This window comes from Amblyomma americanum, chromosome 3 (genome assembly GCF_052857255.1).
Source record: "Amblyomma americanum isolate KBUSLIRL-KWMA chromosome 3, ASM5285725v1, whole genome shotgun sequence".
Taxonomy (NCBI): domain Eukaryota; kingdom Metazoa; phylum Arthropoda; class Arachnida; order Ixodida; family Ixodidae; genus Amblyomma; species Amblyomma americanum.
In genome coordinates, this window is record NC_135499.1 from 57,195,407 (window position 1) to 57,213,238 (window position 17,832).

The window sequence follows — 17,832 nt, forward strand, 5'->3', positions numbered from 1 at the left end:
CTAATGAAAAGACCCGGAACTAGTTACAACTCGACAAAAATGAGGAGAAAGCCATATTACTCGAAGAAATGCGCGAGAAGGGAAATCAGAAATTTTCTATTCAGCAAACCGTGCAAAAAAATGTCCGAAATTTTTCCACCTTATTGCAAATCATTCAATGGCACGGCTAGATACACGTGTTCCCTCCCCACTTTAGAAAGGCCAGCAGGGCCATTATTTGTATAGAGAATAAAAAATGCACATGCGTCACCCACAAGCCGAAAGACGTTTTGACATATCTGCAGACCACGCATAAAGACTACCATGAAAGAGAAAATGCTCAAGGTCAAAGTTACTCAACTCCACGCGCCGTTTTTCCGGCCACGAATAAAGGCAAAACAGAAATACGAAAACATACGAAAATATACGAAAACATAAAACGATGTCCAAAATTTCAAGAAAAAAGGCTCGCTGTTCTCGAGGATAACACTGATAACGCCGACCAGACAGGAAATTAATCTTTACCAAACAGGCATCCTCAAGACGCACTTTCGTCACTGACGAGGTAACATAATCTTCACGGCCTACGCTATCAAAGACATACGCACAGTCATTTGGTAAATATTTGTTATTTATTTCTCAATTCAGTAATTCATTTTAAGGAATGCGGTTGCCAAGAATAATCAGGCCAGCACTCAAGCAGGTTATTTACAAACCTCCCTGTGCAGTAGCCATGCCGCTTGTGAATCTGGAACAGTCTCACAAGCGGACACATACTCAGTTCCTCAATGCTCGTGTATCTACCGCCTGAACTACGAGAAATATAAGTACAAAACTGTTTTCCTCTCTATAACGCGCATTCTTGATCACTGGCAAAGGGAAAGCACGGGTCACCCTAGCCCTAGTTTTCAAAGCAGCGCGGCGAATCGAAGTTTAAATAGCAACGGACTCAGCAGAGATACTATCAGTTGGGTCTCCATTATCTGCTGTAGTATACTTGTAACAGAAGCTGTGTGCCGGCTTGCAGTGCTCATAAGGAACCTTCCCGTCTTAGTGTCAGGAGTGGGCTGGTACGCAGTTATGCAGACTGTATTGTATGATTGAAAATTTTGAACTAAACCACCTCTTCTTCCACACGTTCGCAGGGCAGAAGTTTGCCATGATGAAAATCAAGGTTGTGCTGGCCAAGGTCCTCTCCAAGTTTACAATTAGATCCCCTCGTACGCTCCCATAACTGGAGGTGACATTGGAGCTGGTCCTCAAAGCTAAGGGAGGCCTCCCTGTCTGGTTCCATAGGCGGGACCACTCTTAGCTGTTACGAAACTAACCTGTGGAAAAATTAAATTGCGCCGTGAGAGGGGAGTCGCTGACTGCCCGTCATACGTTCTGATATCACGTTTTCTAGCACGCTGCTAAGTTGCGGAATTGGAGGGCCTCTTTGTTTATTTGGCTAAGAATTTTAGTAACAACCGTTCGGTTTAATAATTTAAGATCGCCATAAGATACGGAAGTATTTTATTGCGAAAGCACTACTTAACGCGGTCCCTACCAAGAATCTTGTGTGAAGCCTCGGAGCAACTCGGGTAAGCCCGATCAGGTTAATTTGAAGAGCGTCGCGCCAGCTCTAGCCAATAGGAGGGTGACATTGAGGGCGACCATGGCCAAACCTAGCGTAGCAACAGCCCATGCAGAAATGAAATAAACATTGACGCGACTGGGTTTCAAACCCGCGGAATGCCTAGGACCCAGTACAGAAAACCTATGAACCCACCAGTCCAAACACATACTTTCTCTCGTCTACACGGTTTAACAACGTGAAAACCATGCCACTTTTTCCCAACCACGCCCGTAGGCCGTCGATCATTCGTGATAGATGGATTCAGTGATCGCCTATATCGAAGCCTTTGCGGGGGCACCGCGCTCATCCCGCCACTTCGTTGAGAGATTAATGATTGAAGTGTCGTTTTTTATGTAGTTCGTTTTCTGGTAGGCAGGGTAAGATTCTTAAGCCCACCGTGAAACCGATGCCACGTATTGCTCACTTAGAGCCATAGCCGGACAAGGGCCCATCGCAAGTGCGGTGTAGTGGTGCATCTCTCGATCTGCCACATCATCAATATAAGTTCCTAACTTGGACAGCTGTAGCGACTTCAAAACGAGCTTGTGCACCAACTCCTGGAAATGTCCCTCCACGTCCGCAGGTATCAAGAGCAGAGGAAATGGACAGGCGCTGAAACTGCAAAAACTGGTAGGAAGGCATAAAAATAGAGCACAAAATAAACATTTGCTGCAAGACATGCGAAGTGTATTTGAGCGTTACCAGTCAATGAACCTCTTCGCCACATGAAGCGTCGGTCATAAGGGTTGGCTCGAATTTATATAGGGCAAGACTCGGCCAGTTACAACGTAGGTTTCTGCATCAAGGTTTGTTGGCATAATGGGGAATGTTTCATATCGTTACATTTTTTCTGTGCATTTTTTGTTTAAGTATTAGGTCTATCTCTACCTAATTTTTTGAGACCTTCACTAAGGTTTACTGTTTGAAGATGTAAATTTTCCTTTAAATGTTCAGTCTGTGCGTAATACCTCCCACATTTCAAAAGCATGTTCATTTTGCTCCATTTCTGTGTGCGACACAATATAATGAGTGTAAGAGTTTCTAAAAAAAATTAAGAATTGAGAACCACAATAACAACCGTTCTGTCCAGTTACCGCATAAGGGTCCGATATCAAAACGTCAAAAGCTTATTACTGCGTCGTCCACGCAGACGATCGTAAACAGCTAGAAGGCATGGGCTGAGAGCACGTGATGTGGGCTCGAGGTTAGCGTTGCAAGAAGATCTTAATTTGTTTATGCAACTAACCTGATGTGATAACAGTCTGCGTCACAGCTGCTGACAACTCAGAAAACTTATGAGGGTTACGACCCTTACTGTGCAATTTTCCTCACGGACACTGCGAGCTGGGCTGTTCGAGCTGACAGACATTCACACATACATCCACAGATACACACATCACCGTACAGAGTGTTTCAGCAAAGCCAGCCAGAAATATTAAAAATAAACTTTCGAGGTAGGAAGATGATTTTTGTGGCATTGTAATAACAGTGGTGGCGGTCGTCCGAAAAGAAAACAGGTGGGTCATGTTAACCTGTGGGCTGGATACCTGGATTTTGTCCAGGGTGCCAAGCTGTAACCGGAGCCGGAATTGTACCCAAACCGGAATAAAAACGGTATTTTGGGCTTGGAACCTGAAACGAACTGAATCCGTATTTTTTCCATACACTTGAAACTGAACCCGAAGCGGAATGATTCATATGCACCGCATTGAACCAGTTTGGGACTAGGTTCAACATGTCGCAGTTTTGTGCAACACGACTTTCTTTTATCCTTTTTTTTCAGACAAATTGGGAGGTCTTAGCGTGATAGGTAGTGCTTAAATAGCACCGAATCTACGTGATAGCACAAAGTAGAGAAGAGTGGTGTACGCGAAACAAACTGCGCGTTTACATAATGCGTATCCGGAAACGATAAAAACATTTTACACCAGGTCGATGAAAAACCTTAAGTTTATTAGTCTCCCTCTTTCACCTAATTGCTGAAAATTCTGATCAAAATTTTAAAACTCATTGAACTCAAAAGCTCCACGTGCAAGCAGCTTTCCATTTTCTGTGTTACCACTCGTATGTGAAATATGGATGTAACGATTAAGACAAATTGCGCAACATTTACTTTCGAAGGAATTCATAGTCACAGAGAGCAGCTAAAAATAAAGGTTGCAAAAATCAGGGCTGTATTTACGAAGACTGGAGATTGTTGAAGGAGACAGAAATAAACACAGAAGGATGAGCTTCGGGCAATAAAACAAAAAACAAAACATCGAAACTAGTTTTCTTGCATCACTGGTCACTAAATGAGCGCCGATGAAAGGTTGCGACCCTCAGGATACCTTCCGAGCATTTAGCGAGCTAGTACTTTTCTCAGCGCTCGGCCTGTGATTGCATGTTGAGCCGCCTAGATTTTGGCCCTCTGTGTGTCTCATAATGAATCTGAACAAACTGGCCCGTCTAGCATATTTATTTCCGAACGCACTGCCTCACAAATTATCCTTTGTTTCTCCTTGCATTTTCCTACAGTATCAAGAGGGAATACTACACAGTGTTCGAAAAAAGAACCCATGTATGCAGTGCCAGAAGTCCAGTGGCAATGCGTCAGCGGCGGCAATGATGTTCGTTGGCTGGTTACCTTTGACGATGTAAGTTTGGGATTGCTCGAAAGGGTGGATGTCGACACGTGCCATGCTTAACGGCTGCTAAAAACTTCATTAACTCAGTGATTCTTTTCGATTCATCAAGGTGGACTTTAAATGACGGAAGAGTGCCAGGGTTTCTAAAATTTGATTTCCGCGCGGACGCCAGCTGAAACAGACACTGCTCAACTGGCATCGAAAATTAGGGCCAAGGTAGGGAAAAACGTTGCTGCGGCTATGAAAATGCGGAGATATTATTCGGAAGCGACCTGTTTTCTGTCACAATTTTTCTAGATCTTTGACACCACATCAAGTTGTAATTCTTTACGAGCTGTAATTCTTCCGTAACTTCGTAAGCAGGGTAATCGAATCATTAAGGTATTAAGGTCTCTCACTATTACTTTAATCCCCAAATTTTTCACTCTAACAGCCTGAATACCTGTTGTATGCACGTGATTAATTACAGCGCCGAGACTGAATGACCCAGCGTGGTACCTTTCCTGATTCGTATATTCTAACTTTACCGTGTACGACAATGACGGCACTGCGCACTCGCGATACATATTTTCTAGCACCTTTACATATGTCTATTCCACGCTCTTTAATTCGCAATGCCTACGTTACTGATGACACTCCCACTTAATCAAATGCTTTTCAGCATCAAGTGCTTTTAATTCTAATTCGCGCTAAACTAAGGCGAACATTGTCCGGAAATCACGGCCAACCCGAGGCCGAGCCTAAAGGACTTATCCAAACGTTACAAAATTTGTCCTCCTTCGCCTCCTCCTCCTTCGATCGACCTGAATACATCATAAATGATTGTACTCCAAGTTTCACAGAGCATGATCACAGAAAACGCAAACGAAAATTAACGGCAGAATGCTTCCGAATACATTGTTTGATTTTTTACAGAGCCAGCATTTGAGTACTTAGTTTTAAGTGATGTGAGTGCCAAAGAGGACGCAGTGCAGTTCAGTTGAGGCACGAGACGACAACACAATCTCTGCATTTTTGGTTGCCTGTCAAAGAAAGGAAAAAATTGCTGTGGCTCAACTCGGCTGAGCCAGGTGACACGGAGCGGAAGCTCGGTTAAACGCGGTTACACACAATCATGTCTGTGCTCTTTATTGCAATACAGAGTTATTGTTTACTCTTAACGCTTGACCAGTCTTGGCTCTTTATGCAAAGTAAGGTAAAGACAGTCTTATGGTCCGTGAAGTAATTTTCCGCAGTTTCAATCAGAGAAATTTCTAGGCCACATGTAGGCGGAAACTTGTAGAATACCAAGTCTAAGGCACTGGGTGGTTCCACAGGGTGGTTGACACCCATTAAATTGGGTGGTTGGCTGTTTCAAGATACTTCTTTTTCTTGATCCAGATCTCTCTTATTGTTTTCTTCGTGAGCTGCATGGGCAATGACGCCCGGCCCTTCATCTCGTTTGGCGGCAAATCGTCGATTGAAGGCAGTAAGGTCAGATTCCTTTAGGTAAGGCGCCTGAAGTGTATCAGTGATTTCTTTCAATAGATCTGCGAGATCCTTGCTTTTATCTGTCAGTATATCACGCAATTGCAAATTACACTGGCGGCTTCTGAATTCCCAGCGTTATTTACGAAGAACCTAACCTAGTCTAACCACACCGTGACGACGCGTGTACAATAAATTAACTTTTAAAGCCTGAAGTGATACATGCTTCCACGAGGTCTTCCGGACAGGGAGTGCGTTATTCTTCAAAACGATGGCAAAGGGTTTCGCAGGACAGCGTGCGGGAAGCCACGAAACACATCCAAGGCAATTCCACGGGACCTTCGAGAGTCTAGAGACCACGCACATTTAGCAGGAAAAGCCGCTGGTGATGAAAAAAAGATCACAACCAAAGCGTTTCAGAGCGGAGCGCGAAGCAAGGAATTATTAGGCGGAACTCGTTTTAAGGGATCAGCGCGGCGTTATTCGTGTGCTTACATTAGCGGCCACGGCGCGCCCTGAAATGAGCTTTTCCCGCGCCGCATCGTTGCTCACTGCGCACTCTCGCCCTCCGTCTCCTCGGGAGTAAGCTTTCCTCCTCGCCGCTTGCTCGCTTCCGACGCCCTGAGGAGGAAGCGGGGGCTCTTGCCGCCTCGCCAGTCGATGAGCAGCCCTGCCATCGCGAGAAGTCCGCAGGCGACGAGGAGAATCACGAGAAACGCTTCCTTTCGCACGCGCAGCGTGCCAACACCCGACCCCGTGCTCTCAATCTGTTCGCCACCGCGGGACTTCCTTCCGTTCCGGCGCCGACCACATTCCCTAACCTCCCTTACTCCATCCGCATCCTCGATCCTTTATGAAAGGTCAACCCTATATAAACACCCGCGGCACGCCGATTAGCCATGCAGCTATGATGCACGGGTGCTGCCTCATAGTGTGTGTGTGTGTGTATATATATATATATATATATATATATATATATATATATATATATATATATATATATATATATATATATATATATATATATATATATATATATATATATATATATATATATATACATCAGATTCGGCGTGTTAGACGTGTTAGACGGAGAGGTCTGCGGGTCACCCAGGAGTGGCACGTGTGGGAGATGCGACCGAGCCACCACCGTATTCTGCCACCCAAGTCGCGTACTCCTCGCTGCATCTGCCTTTCCCCACTCGCACCCTACCCTTCCTCTCTTCCGCGCTCCAAACGAGGCAGTTATGTAGCCACGGAGAACGGAGTGCGTCTCGCACGGATCCATATAGGCGCGAAAGGAGGCCCTCGGCGAGCCGCGTTGCCCGCGCATAAACACTGCCGGGCAGGCAGGCTAATTCCAAACAGGACGGGCGCCGGCCGACGCGGTTGGCGATATGAGGTCGATTCATCAGGAGCGTCGACGCGCCGCTGAGAAGCGGGCACTGCCGAGGAGAAGACAGTCGACGGAGCCGCGGAGGCGATGCAGCCGCCTCAGGGATTGAAGTCTGGAAGCGTTCCCTCCCCAGCCAGCGGTGCTGGCGCCCTGCAGGCTCAGGATGAATGGGTTCGCCGGCTTTGCCCGGAAACCCGCCGGGAATGAAGCGATTTGGCCGCTTCCTCCTCCCCCATCCTCCTCTTCCCGCGCGTGCAAGCTGCCCCCGCCGAATTTGACTTCCAAATGGGGCGCTGCTCCGCTTGTCCCAGGCTCGGAGCTTCTTTCCGTCGTGGCTGCCAGTGGCCGATGCTGCAGTGCTGCCAAGGCGCCACTGACCCGTGCGTGGGCCGGCGCAACAGCGGTCAGTCTGTGATCGCGCATATATTGCGCATCGGTGGCTCATGCGACTCTGCGCCCGCTAGTTGCTGTGAGGACCCGCATTCAAGAAAATATTGTTCTTCCCGTACTACGCAAGCTCCTCTGACCTACTGAAGGATGAAAAGCTCCATCTCACTTGGGAATACCAAGACAGGCGGCGAACGGTTAACTGCCCGATCATGGCTCTCTCTACTTAATTGTCCACTAAGTTGTGAAGGTATCGATATGTGAAGCTTCACATACTACCAAAATGCAAAAAGAAGAAAGCAAAGACACTCAATCAAACCACTAAAAGTTGATTCTATAAAGTTTCCAGCCGGCACCTTCACGGCAGGCTAGGACGAGTGAAAACAAGTCAGAAAGAAAAGAGAGAAGTTGAATAAAATAAACGTTAAATAAACGTACATGAGAAGCACCACAATCATGGAAGAAAGTTAGGAGTGGTTACCAAATTAATACTGGGCTACAATCCACAATGCAACAAAAGGCAGAGTCACATACGTTGTCAGAAGTACAAAGTGGAAAATGGAAAATTTTCTGAGTTTGTCACGGTAAAAATTCATCAAATATTGTGCAGGATTCAGGAGACGACATAACTGACCGCAAGCTGATTGTGTCGCGTAAAAAAATCATGAATTTGGTCTATGAAAGCCAGTTGGAGTTTTCCTTCCAGAATGCCTCTAGTCTGTACCGGCAGTCAAGGCAGTCAGCAAGCGAGTAGTTCCAGTCAAAGTACAACTTGTCAGAACAGCAGTCTAAGCCCTTCACCCGGTGTGTACACCACAAGAATGCGGGAGAAATACAACAAAAACTTCTCGATAAGTACAGCCAGTCTTCGATAGCACCACCCCTCTGATATGCATAAGTGCTTGCTTGCGTTTTCAGTTATCAGTTGACCACCTTTCCTTAGCCCCATGCATAGCCAGTGATCGCGGCGTACTCGACGAACTTCCTCGGTGGCGACACTGCGGAAGTTCTTGCAGGATGAGTGAAACTCGCAGCGGGCCACAGAGAAGCTCGCCCTGCTACCACACGAAAGAACGTAGCAGAACGCACTCCAATAAAAAAAAAAGTAAAGAAGGATATTCCGGAATTCAGAGAAGTAGTACACGTAGGAATTGTTTTTCATAATCGATCGTTCCCCCCTCGCATTCAATTTTTCAAGTGCTGCTCGGGTGCTGGAGACGCGCGGCCGCGGTGCGGAACAAATCATTGTCGCATAGCGTATGGAGATCGCAGGTGTCAACGCGCAATTAAGCCCTTCGGTTTTTGTCCAGTCTCGGCTGCTGAAGCCACTGTCGTTCTGCGACCACGCAGGGCACGGCTGAAGAGCAGACAACCTCTTCCAAAAACTCCTGCGCAGGAGTCTCGCTTTGCAGCAATATTTTTTGAAGGTGCGTTACAAAAGGGGGGGAGGGGACTCAAAGGCAACGCCTATGGCTTAAGTCGAGGCGCCTGACGTTACAATGAGCCTGAAAGTTGCTGCTTGCTGATGTTTCTCTTCCTGACGCAGGATTTTGAACACATTGCTTCTGTTTAGCGTTTCAAAGTGAGACGTGCTTTCTATTTCAATGTGTCAATTTTTGAGCACTTTCTAAGTTCCGCTGGACTACTCTAAGACACTAGGTGGCTGTATAAGAGGTAAAGAGCTTGGCATGGCTTGGCTTGCTGACTGAGCAGTTGAGTTTTCGGCATAGTTTTAACGCTAGCGGAGAACGAGTCACTCCGAAGTCACTTTTCAGTGTCGTTTGTGAACCTGAATGTGCGAAGAAAGGCATCGGGGTGCGCTGGGCTCAAGAAGCGCCGAGAGACGACCGAGTTCGGTTAAGAGCAGCCTAGAGCGACATCCCGCCAGGACAGCGGAGGCAGTCCCCTGCCCATCGGGATCTCCTTCTCCCGGCGGGGCAGTCTGTTAAGGCTGCTGTAAGACCGTTGTTTTTTGTTTGTTTTTGCAGCATGCGCACGCGTTCTTGCGACCATGCGCACGGGCGAGTGCGGACGCGTTGCGAATGAGGTGCTGTACGATCAAGTTTGCTGCATGCGACCGAGCGGACGACTCCGGCGTTCTGATTGGCGCACTCGGAAGTGCCGCCCGTGCGGCAGCACAGGCATGTGCCGTAGCAAAACACGAACATACCTTGCCGTACGAATACAAACACACTGATATTGTGGCTCACCCGAGACATGTTTAACTGTGAGATTTTTCGTAGCGGGTAAAACCGCGTTCGGCTGTGACAGCCATGGACATCGGCGCGGCTGACCCTGACGTCGGCGAACGAAGTCGCAACAAACTTTGCAACACCGCAGGCGAGGTTCTAAAGCAGTGTCGCGGTAAACGATTAACGTTTGCGCTATTTGTACTCCACTGAAGACAACCATATATGCAGCAAGCTTCTCACTATACTATACTATACTATACTATACTATACTATACTATACTATACTATACTATACTATACTACACTATACTATACTATACTATACTATACTATACTATACTATACTATACTATACTATACTATACTATACTATACTTTTGCCCCCTAATATTCGAAGAATGTCCCCATTGAAAGTTACGCTGTACCCAAACGTGCAATAACGACTTCAGAACGGCGATGCGATTCGTGTCGCGAATTCTCGGGGCGAGGGACACGGGACTAGAACAAGCTAGGTTGGCAGTACATATTAGATCGCTTGTACCTATAACATAGAAATTCACATAGCTGAGATCAGGTACAGGTTAAATTATCAATTATTCAAACTGCCAGAGTGCACTATTTTTACAAGTATTACTAATTGCATTTATATTGTAGCTTTGTCATTAATGCCTGCACACTATAGTCGTCAGCTATAAACATTGGTTATCAATGTCATGTGAACAGGCCTACTCGCTGTCTCCCCATTTTAACTTTTATTGCAAAAGACACTTATCTATTCATTAATATAAGAAGTGGGTTCTGAATTATGCATATGCATTAAAAATTCCATATTTTAGCGCACTGCTGTCGAATACGGACTCAAATACACGAGAAAATCATGACATTCCCAGTAATTTGTAATATACAAAATCAGTTGTAACTGAGAACTTATGCATTTCACCGAAGAGTGACCGTGCAACAATACTGATTTCTTTCTATCATGTTTTTCAGTACATTAGAAAAACCCAAATTTAAACAGCACAGTGTCGTGGCAATTAAAGGGGCCAAGCCATGTATCAGCGTGCTGAAATGCGTAGCTGTGTTATTTGCACAGTGACAGCGAGCCACCAGTTTTATTTTTTATCAGTCATTCCTGAGCTCATATTGCATTGAGAGTTGCACAAGCTGGAATGCAGCAGCGCCAACAAGCCTGGAGAGTTGCGCTGAGAGCCAGTCAGTGTTGACGCAAGCAGAAACATGCTGACATATTGTCTGTACAACTCCAAAAAATTCTAAAAGTGCCCATGTGAATGAAAACAAAGTGGTCGCATAGTACTTAGTTAAAGGCCATACATGCCTTTTATCTTCTGTGTAAACATAACATTATCTGGGAGTTGTTAAATTGGCTTACATCTCCGGGCGGTTCCTGGTTAAGGCTGGGAAAGAATACTTCGTATATTCAGGTATACAGGATACACTGACCACGTAGAGCGGTTATCTCAAGCAGAATTTATAGAAGTATATTTATAGGATGAAAGCTATGTTGTTGCAAAATGCAATGACATAAAAAATAACCATTCAAGTGTGTGTAGGGCATACATGCATATATCCTCTCATACAGCTTTAGGTTGATGCTTAATACTTTTTTCTGACCAGAAAGAAAATGAGGGATCGTAACAGTGATTCTGGTTACCAAAACAGCAGATAAAAGTGAGCATTTTCTGCACCACTTGTCATGTATAAAATTTTGGAACATGCTAGCTGTTGCTTATTGTCAACATCTTCTGCGAAGTAAAGCTTATTCTATTGCCAATCTGGTTTTCAAACTGTCAAAGTTTCCTTTAGGCATACATTACGTTAAATTGACTTTGTCGCTACCCTAAGCTGCTTGAAGATCTTTGCCTCGGCTATGCCTACTTTTCTGCTTCATACAGAGAGTGTATGCGAATTTAAACCGCCCTGGAAGGACTGCATGTATTAGGCAAACAAATGTATTGTTTTGTGGCCTCCTTTTCCAAAATAATGCACCAAAATGATAATCCTTTTTAGGACTTTATGTGAAAACTCATGTCTGTAATGTAATGAAAACAGCAACTCTATGAATAAATTTATATTGAGTACTGGTTTGTGCCTTTTCATGCGTTTCACTGCCGTCAGGGTAAGAAAAGCACTGCAGCTGTAATCTGACTCCATTCATGACAACAGAATTGTACGTGAAAGTTAGCTTTATTATAGAGGAGGAGGCACCCTTTCATGAACACTGTAAATGCTGGCCCCATAACATACCTGGCTGGCCATTTCAGATGAGGATAAGAAACAAATTGCACACGCACATAAAAGTGACATGCATAAACATACGCACCTAGCATTTTAACCACATCACATAATGGAAGTCTCTATTGGCTTCGCTTGACACAGGGTAGGACACAAGCACAAAGCAAATACTGACACATATCAGCTCGTGATGAAGACGGGTACGGCTGACAGTAAAAACTGTTACTGCAGTCCTATTAACATTGGTAGATAGGCCGTTCTCGCGAACGCCGACGGTTGTTCTGGAGGGTTGGAATGTTGGTATTGATAGTGGGATGGCAGACCTAACCGCAATCAACGAGGATTGTAGTTAAATGAAACAGTGAAAGGAAGGTCATTAATGAATGTAAAAAAAAGAAAGGGCCAAGCACAATACCTTTCGGGTTGCCTGAGACCCAAAAAAAGAAAGTCAGGAAGAGTGAGAGTTAGCATGGGCCAACTGCTGACAGTCAGCTAGAATCACTTAAATCCTGCACAGAACAGTACGATGCAAGACATTATTCTATAAAGGATTTTATCGCATGATTTCTTAAAGAGACTAAGGTGCAAGTGTGTGCCACAAAGAGCGATCGGTTGGCTATCACAGGAATGCTTTTCAGAAAGCGTACCGATTTGGAAGGAACAATTTAATGGGCCACAACAATTTAACAGTGTGAGAGTACATAGTGTTTTTCACGATTAGGAACCCATTGCTAGTCATAAAAATGGTGCAATGATTTGGTGCTTGTGAGATTAATAGAATTTTAAAAAATTTACCACATTCTGCTGAATACAGCTATACCTCGTTAATATCCACCATGTAATATGATGGCTTGAATGATGGACAGTTTTTCTGGGGATGAAACTTTATTAACGCATGCATGCCTTGTTAAGATGGAAACGTGCTGTTCGGACAAGTGACAGGGTTTTAATGCACAAAGCCCATTGGGACCCGCATATTTTTGTCGTGTAATATAGACTGCAATGCGAACGTCTGGACTGTGGTAACCAGTTACTATGACCTAGGGCAAGGGCGGTTGGATGTGTTTGGCGACAAATAGAGACTGAATCATACGACTGTTGCACCCTGGAATTGCCGTCATACCACTTGCAGCATAGCGTGCCGTTTTTGTTAACCCTTGAACTGCCAGGCATGGCGACTCTCTCCGCTTGCACTTTCTGACTGAGAATGCACTTTTCTGTCTGGTGTCCAAATCATTGGCACTGAAAGGCTCGGCAACTCATTTCCTTGCGCACTTTGTTCATTGCACCAATTAATTTTAATCTGCTCGCTGCCTGTATACCTTTTTCGTTATAATCTAACAGGTGTTTACTTTCAACACTAATTAAATGTTTTTTTTTAAACAGAGCACACACCAAGAAGAAAAAACCACTCCAGTTAAAGCACGTCGGGCACGAGGAGAACTTGGCACAGGTGCAATGCAGAGAATCAGCAAATACAATCCAAGCAGTAAGGAAATGGGTTGAAATTAAATTTGATCTCAACCTCGACAGGTCGATGGCTGCACCGGCACTGTAGGACATTCAGAAAAGGATCAACGTCAGCATTGCAGGGCCAACCACAGTGCAATAGCGCATAGCACATTTTGAAAAACAGAAATAAACCTTGTGTAAGGCCGCCCCTCTTTTCCAGCTGCATACCTTTGCAGGAAGCAGGACGCCGGCGCACGCGGAAACCGCTCCCCAGTATAAGCGAGAGCCCCCGGGTATATACGGGGAACGAAAATGGTCGCTTGACGCACGGACCCCCCCCCCCCCCCTAACGACGTGGGCTGTCGCCGGGAAGGCATCCACAGCTTCCCGCCCTGCCTCGTGAACTAAAAGCGCATCCCCAGGAGGGCCGTGACGGACACCTGTCATGGCGGACAGGCAGTGCTCACCAAGAATGTGGGAAGACAGGGGCGATCCTTAATCTGGTTTCCGGAGGGACAGACAAACCCCTTCATGCTTATTAGCTGTGTCCCGCCGTCGGTAGCGCGGCAGCATCGTGGGCCCTTTCGCCCCCTCCTCTGTTGCTGACCGGTGACGCGGACCGATGGTGGGTGGCGGTATGCATGCCTGAGGCAAGGATTAGCTCCGAAGGGAGAGCGTGTGTATACTCTCACTTGAGAGAGAGTGGTGGAGTATTTGTTTTTTATTTAGTTCGTATCGTTAACAAGACTCTGGGTTCGAGGCTAAGCCCAACCCAAAGGGTTGTCCCCATCTCTCATGTTATTTTTGATTGGAGAATTGATGCTTAGGGCGGGCCACTGAAAATGACCGCCCTTAGTCCTTTGTTAATCAAGTGCTTAAAAGCGCATGTAGACGGATGCAGTCCAGTCCAGTCTGAGCTGGGGCTTCATGCTTAGCATGTAACGTGATGCTACTTAGGCTCTAACCTGCACCCGCTGCGGTGGCTCAGTGGTTAGGGCGCTCGACTACTGATCCGGAGTTACCGGGTTCGAACCCGACCGCGGCGGCTGCGTTTTTATGGAGGAAAAACGCTAAGGCACCCGTGTGCTGTGCGATGTCAGTGCACGTTAAAGATCCCCAGGTGGTCGAAATTATTCCGGAGCCCTCCACTACGGCACCTCCTTCTTCCTTTCCTCTTTCACTCCCTCCTTTATCCCTTCCCTTACGGCGCGGTTCAGGTGTCCAACGATATATGAGACAGATACTGCGCCATTTCCTTTCCCCAAAAACCAATTAAACCAACCAACCTGCCGGGTCGATGAGTAAAGTAGCGCAAAGTTTGTTCTTTTGTAAATTCAGTTCTGCTTTTTCCTGTTTAACTCCATGTATATGTATGCTGTAAATATATGCTCTGCTGTCATCATCTACAAGCTCGCCTCCTGTCCATCTTCCAAGCCGAACGACACTAGAGGAAGGGTTTGTGAACCATCCTCGAAGAAACGGACGACCTTTGAAATTCTACTGGCGCAGCCGACAGGATTCGGCACGTCTCATCTCAAGGCCAGGCATCGCAGTAACAACCACAGGCCATCCGACACGGAGCAGCGAGGAGCTGTCAAGGGACGACTTCACCTCGGCTGCTGCCAACGCTGGTGGAACGGACGCATCGTCCGGGCTCTGGGCGGCAGACAACAGAAGATCTGCGCCGGGTGAGTGGGATTTCTTGCGTTTTGTTGAAGCAGGCATGGTGGTTAGTTTGTAAGACCCAAGGTCGATACGAGGAGAACGTTAGCCGCTAAAGATAGCGAATCTAATCCTGAGAATGAAATGAGGTCGAATCCTCGCCAGGAGCAGCAATCGCTAGAGGGCGGTGTAGAAACGGGGATGGATCAGAACGAGGGAGCGACTATAGAGGATGATTTCAGTGTGGAGAGCAGGTGACAGGCCGACGACCAGGGACAGACATTGTGACTAGGCGCTACAGGAACTGATACAGAAAAAATGGCTATTCGCCGTATGGAGTTAAAAGTGGAAATGGAACTACGAATGCGTTAAATTGAATCCAGGGAGCGACTGGCACTTAAGCAGATGGAGCTTGGGCTGTCGAATGGTCGAATGTCACCGCTTGGGTAGGGACAGAGTGATGAACGGTGTATAGGCTCAGATTCAATATCACAATGTGCGAAAGTCCTTAAGGGCTACAGAATGCCATGCGATGCAGATGTACCATTGTGGTTTGAGGAGGTGGAGAAGCTTTTCACTACTTTCAATGTTCCAGACAGTAGCCGAGTGCACTTATTTTTGCCGGAACTGACAGAGCGAGTCAGATACTTACTTCGTAACCTTGACCGAGCCGAATGCACTGATTATGAGGCTGTAAAAACAGCGGTTCTAGAAGAATTAAAACTCACTCCGACTGAGTACCTTGAGAGATTTGAGAAAGCAGCGAAAAGGAATGAGGAGACGTGGGCTCAGTTTGCGTCTCGCGTGAAAACGTATTTAATGTACTACATCCAGGCTAGAGAGGTAGACTCAAAAGAGGCTTTGACCGATCTCATGGTGTCCGATCGCATTATGGCAAGCCTCAGCCCGGAGGGCATTGAATATGTGCGCCTTCGAGAAGGAGAGAGTTGGCTGAAGCCTAAAGAAATATCAAAGGCCCTACAGACCTTCGAGCAAGCAAAAGGTAAAGGGCGGGCTACGAGACAGATTACAGTGCCAGTACTGCAAACGGGCCAAAAGCAGGGTAATGTTGAAAAACCTGCCGTAAAGTGCCACCAGTGCCATGGACTGGCCCATGTTGCTTGGAATTGCCCGCGAGTAACAGCAAATGAGCCGCGCCAGCAACAAGCATATGGGCATAGGTGGAGGGTGCAAAAGGTCGCGCTGGTAGATGAGACAGAAGTAAAGGACGCAGCGGTAAACCAAGGCGCGGTATTAACTGCTAAAGTAGGAATGCCTATGCAAAATTCAAGGGCAGCCGCATCGAGACTACAGTTCGTAGAGCTTGTATGCGGAGACGTCTGCACAGAGGCATTGCTTGATACGGGTAGTGAAATCACGGTAATAAGAGAGAGCATACTACCGCAGGCGCTGACGGAACCACCGGGGACAGCGAAGCTAGTGTCGGCTTCCGGCAGATCTATTCAGGCGAAATTGGCGACGATCCCTCTAAGGATATCTCATAAAGGAACAATCGCAGACGATCCAAAGATAGGCATAGTATGTGCCCTCACCAATGAGCTTACTGAGGGGGTGGACTGTTTGCTGTCGTCAGAAGACTGGCAGCTGCTTAGGAAGCACAGCGATAGAGCGTTCACAACAAGTACTAGTACTGCAGTCAGTATGGCGGCGAATCAAGAACCTAAAAATGCGGCAAATCAGAATTGTGAGGCACTGGCATGCGAAGTTGGCAGGGTACCAAATGACGACGTTCCGCGAGAGGAAGCAGAGCCGCCTGGGACGGAAGATGCAGTTGCACTGTCTAGCCAGCGAGAAATGTTTCGAGCAGCGCAGCTCGCTGACGAGAGCTTGAGGAAGGCATAGGAAAATTCTAAGCACGGAAAGGGGGGGATGTTCGTTACTGAGGGAATTCTACACCATTGGGACTCAATAGCGGGCACTAAAGTGCGACAACTGGTCCTTCCCCAAGAAAGACGAAAGGAAGTTCTGTCCTTGGCGCACGAATCGCTGTGGGGTGGACACCTGGGTCCAAGGAAGACCAAGGCCCGCATAAAGTACAACTTCTATTGGCCCGGTATGGAAAAGGAGATTTCAGAGTGCTGCCAGTCTTGTCATGAGTGCCAAATCCGCCCAGGTAGGCGTCACACTGACAACATATCCATCACCTCATTAACTAGGCCTGAAGTGCTCAAGAAAGAAGTAAGCCGCCAAGTGGAGGAGTTACTCAAGTTAGGATTAATTTATCCTGTAGAAAGCGAATTTGCACACCCAGTTGTGTGCGTGGGAAAGAAAGATGGGTCGGTGCGAATGTGTATTGACTACCGAACTTTGAATGCAGAAACTCGTTCAGATGCGTTTCCGATGACTAATTCCCAGGAGCTAATTTTTCAGGTCGGCCGCGCGCAGTTTATCACGTTAGTGGATTTAAGACGTGGCTACTGGCAGATACCGATGGGCAGCCAAGCGCTTACCGCATTTGTGACGCATGAGAGGCCAGAAGATGCGCAGTGCGCATTAGAAGAGCTCAAAGACTCGCTCTGCAGAGCAATGGCGTTGAGCACTCCACAACCTCACAAGCCGTATTGGCTTTTCACTGACGCATCAGCAGCGGCTGCCGGGGCTTCCTTGACACAAATGACGAAAAAGGGCAAAGAAACACCTATAGCGTTCGCGAGTCATGGCTGCGACGCGACTCAGGCGAGGTGGTCGACCATAAAGTGCGAGGCGTTCGCTATTATAGGGGCTCTGAAGAAGCTCGATTATTGGCTCTTCGGTGCCGTGGTCAATGTCGTCTCTGGC

General features: G+C 46.7%; 1 protein-coding gene and 1 pseudogene across 1 annotated transcript; both read left to right on the forward strand.

Moving 5' to 3' along the window:
• LOC144123743 (cytochrome P450 4F1-like) overlaps positions 1–1,291 on the forward strand; it is a 48,563-nt pseudogene extending 47,272 nt beyond the window's left edge.
• A 5,959-nt stretch (positions 1,292–7,250) lies between these two features.
• Positions 7,251–16,896, forward strand: LOC144123744 (uncharacterized). Its single transcript, XM_077656510.1, has 3 exons — positions 7,251–7,471; positions 14,881–15,059; positions 15,509–16,896. The coding sequence occupies exons 1-3, from the start codon at positions 7,251–7,253 to the stop codon at positions 16,894–16,896; spliced, it is 1,788 nt and encodes a 595-aa protein (XP_077512636.1).
• Positions 16,897–17,832: the final 936 nt, after the last annotated feature.